The 13,555-nt window shown below is 36.8% G+C and overlaps 1 protein-coding gene and 1 non-coding gene across 3 annotated transcripts; both read left to right on the forward strand.

The window, feature by feature from the left end:
• The first annotated feature begins 241 nt into the window (after positions 1 to 241).
• LOC100892633 (bifunctional peptidase and arginyl-hydroxylase JMJD5) lies at positions 242 to 12,056 on the forward strand. Of its 2 annotated transcripts, none has more exons than XM_030976701.1 (9): positions 242 to 300; positions 649 to 893; positions 3,902 to 4,054; positions 4,907 to 5,058; positions 6,638 to 6,807; positions 7,973 to 8,127; positions 8,804 to 8,971; positions 9,741 to 9,840; positions 10,661 to 12,056. In XM_030976701.1, the coding sequence occupies exons 2-9, from the start codon at positions 688 to 690 to the stop codon at positions 10,895 to 10,897; spliced, it is 1,341 nt and encodes a 446-aa protein (XP_030832561.1). In that variant the 5' UTR covers positions 242 to 300; positions 649 to 687; the 3' UTR covers positions 10,898 to 12,056. The 2 variants fall into 2 exon arrangements, with proteins under 2 accessions (XP_030832561.1, XP_030832562.1); XM_030976702.1 differs by having other exon boundaries at positions 250 to 300; positions 654 to 893.
• Positions 7,166 to 7,262, forward strand: LOC115920791. Its single transcript, XR_004062558.1, has one exon. It is a non-coding gene; the product is annotated as a Z30 small nucleolar RNA (small nucleolar RNA).
• Positions 12,057 to 13,555: the final 1,499 nt, after the last annotated feature.

Consider the following 13,555-nt stretch of genomic DNA (forward strand, 5'->3'; position numbering starts at 1 on the left):
AACCGTACAACCATAAAGCTGAATGGATGTATGGTTGTTCGCAATTATGGCATTTCGGCCCGCAAACGTAACAACCTTACATACGTTCTATAGCTGTATGGTTGCATAGTCGTATAGTTGTATAGTTGTATAGTTGTACAGTTTCCTGCGTTCTGATTGGTTAAAACCTTACATCCATTCGATGGATGTATAGTTGTATAGTTGTCATCTTTATGGCGCGATCCGCCCGTCATAGGCGCAATCCGCCCGTCATAGACGCGTGTGTGAATTGCCGTGACATTTTTCGCCGAAAGCACGGAGGTAAGACCGTAAGACGCGAAGTTAGAGAAAAATGGCCCATGTAAACCAGTGTAAACTACTTAAGTCATAATATACCATTTTAATAATGTAGAATATAAAGCCATAAAGCCAAGGGATAAGATGAATATGGATTTGAACCGAGTCTGACTCCGAGCTGAAAAAACTGTTAAGCATTGCCCCACATATTTAAATTTGTGTACCATGGTCGTGTTAAGATTTGTATGTGGTATTAACCGGCCAGTTTGCGGCCAAGGAACTCTTCTTAGTCTTACTGAAAGCTAACATCAGGCCTCAGACGTGTGTTTGCTTAATATTCTGTAATCTTTGTCATTTGCCTCATGCAAACAGGTCAGTGGACATCCTAGATCACAGCTCCGAGCTTCCAAGATGACAACTTCTCCCGTCTGCTTCTCTCTGCCCACTCTAATTTACCAGGCGATTTTCCTGTTGGTTCTGTCCAACAGTCGTGGCAGTGTGGCATCTTTACCAGAGCAGCATGCGGCGATGCACAGTACACCTGATGTTGTTCCCCAAGGAGATGGTGTGCAAGGCGCTGATCTTCCAGGTCATTTGAAACCTCTAGGGTCACATAGGTGAGTGATGTCGATGTCCCTCGGATAGGATGTTAAATGGAGTCCATGTCATGATGTGTACAGGAGAGTCACTACCTTTGCATGTTAAGAACCCACTGCACTATTCGTATAAGAATAGGGGGAAACCCCGTTGTAGTGGTCCACCTGCACACCCGAGTAACCTTGGCGTTATATCCTGACTTAATTTTATGGATCCTGTCAAGTATCGATGTAGAAGTAGAAGGAACCATGGTTAGCAGTAATGACACATGTTCTGACAAAATTTGCTCTCCTGGGAATTTCCAACACCAATGAAAGTCCCACCTTTAAATCTAAACCCAACATTGTATCTCCCCGAATCTCCATCAAAATTACACCCCAAGCCCTAGAGTAAAGCAGCCCGTTTTCGGCCACTTAAGACAAAATCCTATTTTTAGGACCGTTTACTTCCTATTTATTATCATTTTTTGTTCAAATCATGAAGCAAATATTATTATTATTTAAACAAAACAAGAATCCCAGAAAAAAATTGCCATGACAATATTCATTTCAATTTTCACTGTTTCGGAGTCAGTTTTCGGCATAGCGTACCAGTTTTCGGCCGCACGTACAAAGTCAATAGGAAGCGCGCGCACGCGCCGTGCGTTTCCGCGCTGATCTATAGCACTAGCGGGCGGAGCAGATATCCCACGCCGGAGCTCGCCAGGCCGAAAACTAGTACTGTGGTGATCGGATATTGGAATCTGAATTAGACAGAGATATCGTGTGTGCGTTGCGGTGTGCAGCTGCATTGATTTAATACATGCGATGAGATACTTTTGAGCTTGCGACTAGCACAAAATCGGGCTCTAAATCTGAAAAATACTTGAAATAAAGCTCATTTTATGGTACCCATATTTCTTACAGACACGCGTAAGATACTCGATTTTTCAGATTCGGGTAGCGGGACCGCCGATAACATCGCTAAAATGTGATATTTTAGGATATATTTTTCATTGCAAATGTGGTTCTTCAGTGACACTGGCATGGTATGGTATGTGTGGGACAGGGCTCAAATTAATTTTTTGTCCACGGGGGCTCTTCCCCCGAAAAAAGAGCCCCTGTGAGCCTTCTCACGGGGGCTCTTTTAGTACTGACGGGGGCTCTTTTTTATACAAATATCCATTGAATTGGTACCTATGATACTCCTCAATTATTTGCTATTTCATCATTATCATTCCAATCAGCATTTTCCCTCTTACAAATTTACAAGCTACATAGCTGTTACTGGCCTGTGTATATAATATATACGCATACAACACTGATCTTTATGATGTCTTTAACGTGACATATCTTCCTCTCCCCTTGCAAACGAGAAAGAAAACAAGGTCATTAAAAGGGATTAAGCGACAAATAATGATTGTGATTCAAATTGATGCGAATATTTGTTTGAATACAAACTTTTACCAATCTCAGCCATGCTTACTGAGTTGAGACGTTCCATTCAATGTAAAATACTCATTAAAGAATACACTTCTCCTAATCTGAAAGTGATCTTACAACACAGTGGCAGATTTGCATGGCTGAGATTTGTAAAAGTCGTTTTTACAAAGAAGATTCTGGTGAAAAGCATTGCTTATTCAAAAAAATCCTTGCATCAATTTGAATCACAATGATTATTTGTCGCATGATCCTTTTATTAAATAACCTTGTTTTCTTTTTTGTTTGCAGGGGGAAAAGAAGCTATGTCACGTTAAGAAATCATAAAGATCAGTTGTATTATGCGTATATACATTATGATACCAGAACAAATGTTGATTATCAGAATGTCATTTTGGAATACCTCTATACAAATACCACATTGTCTTTAGCCCGTATCAGTATTAGTATGATGCAATATAAAGCTATTATTCTTTATTTAATTCAGTATAATGCTTTTCCTCAAAAATAGTTTTGCCATTTTGTTAGGGTTGAGACGCTAAGAAATGGTTTCAAATGTACATTACACGAACCCTGAACCATTGCAAAATGATGGTGGTTCTCTCTCTCTCTCTCTCTCTCATTACTTTAATCATGCATTATCAACTACATATAAAGCAGCAACCAAAAACTTAGAAATCTTGCACGCTAATCCATTTCATTTGAAAATTGAAACTCAATATTGTGTTAAAGTTATAACAGAAAAGAAAATCTTTATTTTATAATTCCACGGGGGCGATTTTTAATTTTGCAATCGCCCCCGTGAGCAACCTGACGGGGGCGATTATGTAGCTCACGGGGGCGAATCGCCCACCGCCCCTGTGTATTTTGAGCGCTGGTGTGGGATATGTGTTATGCTATTATGCGATGTATTTTAGAGTGATTTTACCTTGCATCCAACCAATCGTCCGAAAACTGGAGCTGGCCGATTACCGGCTCCTTTACTCTATACCATTTTTACACGATAATGCAAGGAGCAAAAGGATGTTTTTTTCTTATAAATAGAAGCAATCTTTAACCATATAGTATTTATTTGTTTCAGGCAGCATAGTTTGATAGAATACAGTTGACAATATTTATTGTTTTCTGACTTTGATAAATGATAGCTTAGATTAAACCGTATTGTTTTGCTTGTTTCATAAACGTGCAGTTTCAACAAGAAAGACAGAGCCCAGTTTCTAGAATAAGCACAAAGGTCACTTTCATTATAATCGGACACTTTAAAATACTTTTTTTTTCCTTCTCTTTTTTTCAAACATAAAAGCTCTTTAGTTATTTGTCATTGTAAGGTAGGGATTTCCTTACACTAGAATATTGATGTTTCATTGTGACAATTATTTAGGGGTTTTCCAAAGGTAAATTGTTTTTCTGCTCATGTATATATATATTTTTCTTTATAAAAAAGTAAAAAAACCATTAGAGTGAGATTTAGGTTTCTTTTTTATGTCCTCTACTTCTCAATGGGTTGATTCTTTACATTTAATCTCTCTCTCTCTCTCCCTCTCCTTCTCCCTCTCTCTCTCTCTCCCTTTCTCTCCCTCTCTCTCTTCCTCTCTCTGTCTCATGATTAGGCCTCCAGAGGATCCAGGAATAGATGTTCTTCACAGAGTGCCGGATCCTTTGGACTTCTTCAATCGGTACGTCAAGGATGGGAGTCCAGTTATCTTCAAAGGAGCTGCACAGAACATGGATTCCTACAAGCTATGGACGGACGAATACCTGAGGTAGAATAAATTACAGTAAATAATAATAATAATTAAAGGCATTTCTATATCGCCGTCTATCGGAGTGTTGGCTCAGTCAGTAGAGCGTCTGCCTCACAACCGGGAGGTCGTGGGTTCGAACCCCGGCCGCGTCATACCAAAAGACGTTAAAAGATGGGAGTTGTTGCTACCTTGTTTGGTGTTCAACAATAAGGGATAGAGCAACGTCGATCTGGCGCTGCTCAGTGGCTGCCGGGCTCACGACCAATTGGGCAAAAAGAATTTCCGTTTCAGTTTAATAAAATTTGGAGTGGACTATTAGGCTATTATTATTATTATTATTATTATCTAGAAATTCTATTCCGAGGCGCGTTTATTATTACCCCAGCTTTAGCCTAGCTGCCATTACAGCGCTCCAGCATTTCAAGAAATTAATTCCTGCCAGGTACCCATTTACCTCATCTGGGTCGAGTGAAGATTAATGCCTTGCCAACGGACATTAGTGCCATGTCGGGGATAGAACCACAGTCAAACCTGCTTTAGCAACCACCTGTATAGAAAGACTACCGGTATGTGTCTGTAAGATATAGAATTGAGAAGTGTTGCACGTTGCATTGTATTACATTGACCCATGCATTGAGACTATCCGCCTATAAAGACTGATTTCCTTGTCTCCTTTGCGAGTGTATTTTTATACCTCCACCTCTGAGGTGCCTTGGGTGCTATTGAATAAAAAAATATATACATTTACTTGATTTTTTTTAAAACAAATATTTGTTGTTAACTTGTTTTTTCAGGAATATGTTTGTTGTAACTGTTTGTTTAATGTATTCAGTTCTTAAAGTTTTAAAGTGTTTTCTGATCTATTTCCAGCAAAAGCTACGGTCATCTGAAGGTAGAGGTGGAAGAGGGGAAGAAGGAGAATAGGTCCAAGGATCTCTGGCATATGTCCCTGTCAAATTTCATTCAGAAATACCAGAAGGAAGATGTCTATTTGGTCACCGATGTGCCTCCGGAGATGTCGGGTAAGTCTTGCTTCCAGCTGGGGTAGGATGTAAATGGATTGGGTAACTTCGTCTCAGATTCTGAAACAAAATCCTGGATTTAGCTCATGCTGCAATCAGGAAACTTTGAGTCCTCAAAATGCTACTTTTTAGTGGTTTCCGAAAATCTCTGTGTCTCAACGTGAATTACATAATGCAAATAAAGAATGGGATCTACTATTTAGAGTTAAACTACGTTCCTAATTTGAAGGGAAGAGAGTTTTTTTTTTTTTTTTTTTTCAGTCTTCACAAAGCACTTTGCCGGCCGAAGCTCTCCCGTGTCTCAAGCTCACTCACCTGTATCATGCAGCTCACTTACACGGGGGATATCGGATCACCACTAGAAAACTAGCCTGTCTAAATTTCGGTTTGGACTCGGGTGGAAAATTTTTCTGTCATCTTTAGTTTTAAAAACAACATTGTCACTATTCTTTTTGACTTTGACTTTTCGACTGTAAACTCGTAATAAATAAAAGTCCTTCCCAATTCCCTGCATCATGGCTTGGGTTTCCGAACGGGACCGCACGCTGAAATAAGAGAATCCGAGATGGTGGCGGCAAAAAAGCAAACCCCAAAGGAATTTTTTTTTTTTAAGTCTCAAAAATAGAGGTGCGCCTTATACACAGGTGCGCCTTATACACAGAGATTTCCGGTATTTGTTTTTGTAACAGACTTTATAACACACCGGCCTACTGGGGAAAATGAATATGGTAAAACCGGTCACTCAAAGATGTTTACTTTTTTGAGGCACTTTATGATTATTTTTAAGGGCTTCGATATTACACCATATCACAGACACTGATAACATGTAGGGCCATGCATGTCATATTTAGCATTGTTAAACAATGCCTTTAAAGTAATGATGTCTGAAGACCCGTCCTCCATTGTCTAGGTGCGATGGCTCAGCTGTAGATTAGCAGTCTCGTATCTGGGAGATCCCGTGTTAAAAAACAAGTCGATGTGCTAGTGCCTTTTGTTAAGGTATTAATCCTCAGTCATTACCAAGTCCCTTGGAGAGGACTTAAAGGTGTCGCTCCACTGGTTGCCTACCAATGAGCATACACTCACATTCTTAGCAGTCTGGTAAAAACAATAATCAAAACCAATGTAAAACCTTCAAATATCTTGTGAGACTAATTAAACTAAAACATTTTATGACCTTGACTGTTTTACGTGGAAATACATACATTACCATTTGCTTAGAGGGTTGATTGTTACTTTCATTTTCTTGATGTTGATCTTAAACTTCAGTAAGTTTGTTAAAGTTGTTACTCGGTGTGAAATTGATGATATATTGACAATAATTTTTAAACCTAACAAAAAAAAACAGGCAACCCTAAACCTAATCCCAACATTGTATTTTCGATGCTACAAAGCCCAGAGAAAATGTTAACCACCCTTTCTGCAAATGGTTCTGCTTCATATCGTTATGCATGGAATTTAAAAGCACTGAATAAAAAATCAGTCCAAATTTACTACTTTTTATGATGCAAGATGAGTTGTGCCTCTTATATGTACGTAATAATAATAATGCAAATGAACTAAAATTTTATGATGATAGATGAGTTTTGCCTGTTAAGATGCCTTCTCTGTGGCGGCTTTCCCACGTCACTTGTGGATACCATACTGTGGTACAGCAGCGGAGGAACAAAGTCTGTTCTTCACTTTGATGGGGTCGACAACATCAACTGCATCATGGACGGGAGCAAGGAAGTCTTCTTAGTTGACAAGGTAAAAATGTTCAGCCATACAAAATGGGGAAGATCAGGCATCATCAGGCATCATAGACAATGCAATTTCCATTAAATCATTTAAATGACATGTGAAAAATTATAGTCAAGTTTTAACTAAATAGTTCTTAAATGAAAATGGTTGGAATACTGCTAATAAAGTGAAGGGTTGTTAGCACAGACACATGTAAGTCTTTGTGATCACTTTTGCTCCTATTAGCTTTTTCAAGTATTTACCCCTTATTTGCAGTCTGTATGTGTAGTGTAGGTATTGTGGTGTAGTGGTTTGTTGTCTTGACTGACAATCTGAAGGTCCTGGGTTCAAGTCCCATCACATTACAATATAAACAAATTGTAGCAGCGATGATGATTGAAGTCAATGCCTGACCTGATATGGCTTGTGTCTATAAGCTTTGATCAGTAGATGACTCATTATTTAATCTTCTCTCTGAGCTGCATTTAATAGCTTTTAGTTAAAATGTATTTTGTTATTAAAGCAAATGGTTAATGCTAAAGCAAAAATACATACAATAATATCAAGCAATGAAAGTAATAATAAGGTCAAAATATCATACAGAGATATAGATTCAATTGCATTGTATTTAAACTGAAATTAGACAAATGCATTTGTAGTGAAATGGGTGAATCTGGTAAAAAGCTAAGCTTGTACATTGTAGATTCCCTAGTAAATTATGAACATTGAGCTACTAGATAAGCATGTAAATTATGTTAAATACAAATGAAATTAGATAAGAGGAAAAAGAAGAAAAAATAAGAGGTGCAACAATCACTATGAACATGACGGACAAAGAAAGAGGACAAAATATGCAGTTCCTCATTTTACCCTCAACAATTGCTGTGGTAGACAAAGGAACATCCCTTCACTGCTATCATGTCAAAAATGTGTAGAACAGGTGTCACATGCATATTCACCTGTTCTACACATTTTTACATAATAGCAGTGAAGGGATGTTCCTTTGTCTACCACAGCAATTGTTGAGGGTAGAATGAGGAGCTGTATATTTTGTCCTCTTTCTTTGTACGTCATGTTCATAGTGAATAAGGCGAGGGACAAATTGCAAAAAAGAGCAGTTTGAACCCAAAATAGGATTTAAATTTTAGTAGAATACTGGCCTATGACTGTGTCTACCTGTATTTTTCTTCAGAGAGAGCAAGCCAACATTAACATTGATCATCCCGAACAATCATTCAGTGGCGTTGACGTGGACAAAGTGGACCTCACCAAGTACCCTGGTCTTGGGCAGGTTCCCTGGTATAACGTCACCATGGAGAGAGGTGATTGCCTCTTCATACCGTACAGGTGAGATTAAAGCCTGCCTGTACTACTTTGGCCAGGGGGATTAGACCTCCCTGCAAGGTTCTCTAGTATAACGTCACAATGGAGAGAGGTGATTGCCTCTTCATACCGTACAGGTGAGTTTAAAGCCTGTCTGTACTACTTTGGCCAGCAGGATTAGACCTTTCTGCAAGGTCACTGGCAGGTGGTTATCTCATCAAATCAGCTCTCAATTAACATAAGAAAAAGGGGATCATGGGGGACCAACATGCATCGATTAGGCATTGTTTGCTATATAGAGGGTGCAACTAGCTGTAAGTAGTGGAGTGAGGCTTTAAGGAATTGGTCACTGGGTCTTGGTGGTGCAGTGGCAGAGCAGTGCTCTTGTCACTGGGAGGTCTCGGTTCAAAACAATAGAATACTTTTGTGCCCTCTTGTAAAGCAGTAATCTCTGGTCTGGATCCTGTTTCCTGGTTTAATACCAAGATAGGGAGAGGGGATTACCTCTCCATATACAGGGCAAGGTTACTCAGAGGTTCATGTAAGACTTAAGAAAAAAATCATGAAGTGGCACCGTCAAATATTAAGGATTACAAAGTAATCGCGAAAATAGAGGAGGGGGAGGCTAATTCAGTCCCCCCCCCCCCAGACTCTTTATGATTAAAATTTTATGTCAGAATTATCATTGTTCTTTCTTTAGATGGTTTCATGCTGTCAGGTCATGGGGTCGAAATCTAGCCGTGAACGTCTGGTTCATCCATCGACTCTGGTTTAATGAAACCGATTGCTCAGATGAACTCATGGCCTTACCAGAATACGTACCCCTGAGCAGCTTCAAAACGAGAGCCAGTCACCTAGAAATTTTGAGGTATTTATGGATAATGTCATTGTATGCAAGTGTTGTTTTAAAGTTTGTGTTACTTTAAGGTAAAGATTAGTTTTGGAAATGCCCCCCTCTCAAAAAATGAAGTGGAAGCTCTTATTTCCAATCATGTGAAAGAATATGCTTTGACTGATGCGTGATTATACAAATTTTGCCGGAAAAATACCTACTAATTGATATTTCTGGTATCGCGCATGTGCCGGGTAGTCCCATACAAATCTTTCTGTGTACAGTGCTTTACAGTAACTTTACCAAGACTGGGTCAAATTTCTTATCATTTTGATGATTCCGAACCTTGCAGTAGACACCACTACTTATATGCTAGATGATCAACCTTTTCTGACCGATTCCACAACGTTTCTTTCACAATGCAATCGCAAGACCAGAACTGGTCTTTACCTTTAAGAGAGTGGCACAAGGCCTGACTTGATCTCTGTGCTTGTTTGACTGTAAATCCGGCAATAAATCCGGCAATAAATCAGTAATCTTTTATGTTTAAAGTTATTATAATAGTTTGATAGCAACTATTGTTTGGATTTATCTTTTTAAAGGTTAAAGAACAGACTAGTTTTCAAAGAGACACAAGTACATTTTAAAGAATATCACTGATAGTCATAGTGATAATACAAAGGTTGTGTGGTAATGGTGTAGGAACAACTTATGAAACAAACTGAAGAAGTGGTGTATATTTCTCTAGAAGATTAATCACAGAATCTTTAATGATTGTGTTTGTTCTGACTTTTTAATATTTCAGATCTGAAATAGCCAATGGGATTGAGGTATACGGTGGGTTAATAACAGTGGAGGAGATGTATGATCTAATCCAGCGGTCAACAAAGCAGCAAATTACACAGGTTAGTAATGTTTTCTCATCCCTCCGTTTGTCTGTTTGCAAAAATATACAGATTTTACAATAATTTCAGTGCATTTTTTGCACACAGTTGTAATTGTTTTCATGGAATTACAGCCTTGTGCCTGCGTGCACAACTAAGAATGTCCATTATATTATAAACTTATACTTTTGTTTCTTGTGAAGCTGTAATCAAAGTTACACTGATTCTTGTAGAGGGGGTACTCATTTTTGTGAGGCACTCTGTACCCAGCAGGAATTTGAATATGTCTTTTGCTGTTTCTGACAAGTCAGTCTTTGGATAGAAATATAGAGCAGAAACTGTCAATGTGAGATGCTTTATTTCTAAAGAATTTGCCATTATACATGCAGAGATGCCACCTAGTAAGATTAAGTCGTTTTTAGTACGATAATAAGAGTGAAGTACGATAATACAATATCACCCCTTAAAATATGATTTAAAAAAAAAAAAAAAACAACATTTTTTTCTCAAAAAAAAAAAAAATTAAACCCATTAAAACCGTGGGATCGCATAGAAACATGTACAAGTAACTCCTGCAACTCCCAACAAAAACTTTGCTTTACAATGAAAGAGTAAACATTTTACTTGACCGTACTTACAAGCTAAACATTTTTTCTGAAATCTTACTGGCCAGTGGTAATGTCGAGTTTTCATGAAAATCTGATTTTTCTCTTCAAAATCTGTTTTTTTAGGATATCAGTCTGTTTTTTTTGTGTCAAGAGGTTGGCATCTCTGTAACGTGTATATCTATTGAATCAAATGACATGCAGTTACCTGAATATGCCCCTTTCATTTCTCACAGCTCTTTCAGTCCTTAGATCAGAACGGAGATAAGAAACTGTCTATGAAAGAGGCTTACTCAGAGTCTTTCGCGGAAGCATGCAAGTCAGCAGATATAAGTTTTGACAAGGAGAAGGATGATGAAGAAGAAGTTGAAGAAGGAGATGAAGAGGAAGAGGAGGACGACATTGGTGGTGAAGTTGAGAACGATGAGGCACATAGATCTACCGGCAGAGAAGAGGAGCATGAGGAGTTATGACATCCATCTCACCAATTGTTTTGTATTTTGATTGAAAGCAATCGTGTAAAAACGCTTTTTGACTCAAATCAAGTTTGTCATTAAAATAAAGTCAGCATCGGATACTAATTATTTGATAGGCAATACCCATTTTGATAAATGTCAGAGCATTATCAACTCATTGTGATTTATTATGTATTATAATCCACAATGCTTGCTAGGAATATCCATATTTTTATATTTTAGAGTATTTCTTATCATTTACTTAATTTTTAATTTGTTTGTATTTCACAATGAAGTGGAAAAAACAACGTAAAAAATGTTTACATACTAATGTAACTGTTACTGAGTGTTCAATCCACTGATATTCAAGTTTCAATGGTTTTTTTTAATATTATTCTCTCCTTATAAGTGTATCGCCTTTCATCCATTGGATTTCTAAAAGTATTCCTACTTTATTTTTAGTATTTTAAAAAAAAATTGTAATATTTATTTTGATTAACAACATAAAGAGGCTTGTTCATGAAATATATATGTGCGTACATGTATTAAGCATAGTCCATACATTATAGCTCCAAATATATTTATGTTTATGCCTGTATACTCCGTCAGGTATAATCAATGTTTTGTATGCATTTTTAAGGGACCAAAATGTGAATCAAATTCATTTTCAGATTAATGAAGATATGCAAATATTCATTTCATTCCATGTAAAAGCTCTTTCTATGTGATATCGAGATTATTCATCTGACTTTGTGCGTGTTGAAATACCTTGATTGTGTGTTTAATAAAGAGACTGATATTTTTAATACGTTCTGTTATGGCATGGAAGATATCTAATGTGTTTCTGCCACAGAATTGTGAGGAAAATTTTTCAACACATTGTACTTTTCAAAAGAGCTGCAAGCTTATCCGAATGCTGTATATATTTTGGTGATAGATTATTTGGTATATTGAGTAAATAATGAGAATGCATGTATGTCTTGGGAAGCATAATTCTTTCTAATTAAAAGTACAGGGTGGCATTATTTGTATATTTTTATACATTATGATTTTGTAAGGTCTTTGTGTATATATATATTGCTTCTTTTTTTTTTTTGGTGTAAAATTCTACATCATCTATACATGGCCTTGATATCAGATGTACTGAGTTTGGCAATACAATTTGTGGTACCAAGTACTCTAACATTTTCATGTTCTCTTATTTCCCTGTTTTCCTTTTTTAATCGTACAATAACCAGCCATTCCTTTCTAAAGTTAGATACATGTAGAAGTAGACTGCTTTTTTGTCTAGTGTGTTACGTATAGCTTACTTATTTCAAGGACCATCCTTGAAAAAAAAAATTGTGATTATTTGCATTCAGTTTACCTGACCTTTCGTGAATATGGGGGTAGATCTATGGTTTCACGAAACACGACGCAACGCAAAGACCTGATGGAGAGAAGTGAGCCATTACATGTATAATTTTTGCAATCAATAATCTGGTGTTTTTGTTGTGAAAAAATTTCACATAAAATTGTGAAAATATTTCACAAATCATTTGGACATTTTCTGATACATAATGCATGTATATTACTAGACAGCAATAACCATCTGATTTGGGTCATTTCTTTAATAAAACTGACATCTGTTGTCATTCCCCAATACATATAATCGGAGGTCTAGTGGAGCCAGACGTAGTCTCAGTGGAACAACCGACGATTAGAGAGACTGAAGCTTTCGGTCTAGTATATTACCTGTCACCTTCAAAAGAGACTGATTTTTTAAACATTTCTTTCATTAGATTACTGTACTAAAAATAAGCCATTTTTTTTGTTGGCCAATCACCAGCTCACCTTTTCAGAAATTAAAACAGTAATAGAAAAGATGTAATGTTGGCTAGATTTTATTTTGCTTATTCATTTTTTTTTAAGGGGAGGGGGGGGGGGTCATCTTTTCATTTCTTATTTCTCATTTGGACTATATTTGTCCCGTGATCCATATGTATTTTAAAATGTTCTGATGAAACTAAATATACATACATTGAATGTATTATTTTGTTATAGTTCATGATGAAGAATATATAAATTATATATCTACACTATTTATCAATTATGGTAAAAAGGGGATTTAATATGTATGGTTTGAATTAACGAACAGCTACTATTCCATTTGCTTTCATTTATATTATCATTTTTAATCGACATATGGTTGTTAAGTTTAAAGACATCATGCCTATTCCAATATACTTTGAGTTGTATACTCATGTTTTCAAAGTTGAGAAATATTTCTTTTTGGAATAGGTTTATAGGCTGCCATGATTATGTGTTTATTAAGGAGAATTGGGGCAAATGAAGAAGCTTCAATTTCAGATCCATTTTACTTTAAAAGCAAATATGATCGAAATACAAATGCAAAGGTTGGGGATTGGAGATTGTGCCACTTCAAAACTTTGGAATAACCTACACTAGACATAAGAAAAGCCTTATCTGTTGCTGTCTTCAAAGTTTTGTTGAAGACACACTCGTTTCCAGGATCTTTTGAATATATTTTTTTTATTGTTCATAAAGTAGCATTGTTATCATCACAGCGCAGTTGAGTTTATTTATATAGTAGCTGCGCTATATAAATTGATCTAATTATTATTATTATTATTGATAAAGATTTGTAACAGTATTTTACCAGGGATGCCCTTTTAA

This window comes from Strongylocentrotus purpuratus, unplaced genomic scaffold (genome assembly GCF_000002235.5).
Source record: "Strongylocentrotus purpuratus isolate Spur 01 unplaced genomic scaffold, Spur_5.0 spur5_scaffold_9, whole genome shotgun sequence".
NCBI classification, from domain to species: domain Eukaryota; kingdom Metazoa; phylum Echinodermata; class Echinoidea; order Camarodonta; family Strongylocentrotidae; genus Strongylocentrotus; species Strongylocentrotus purpuratus.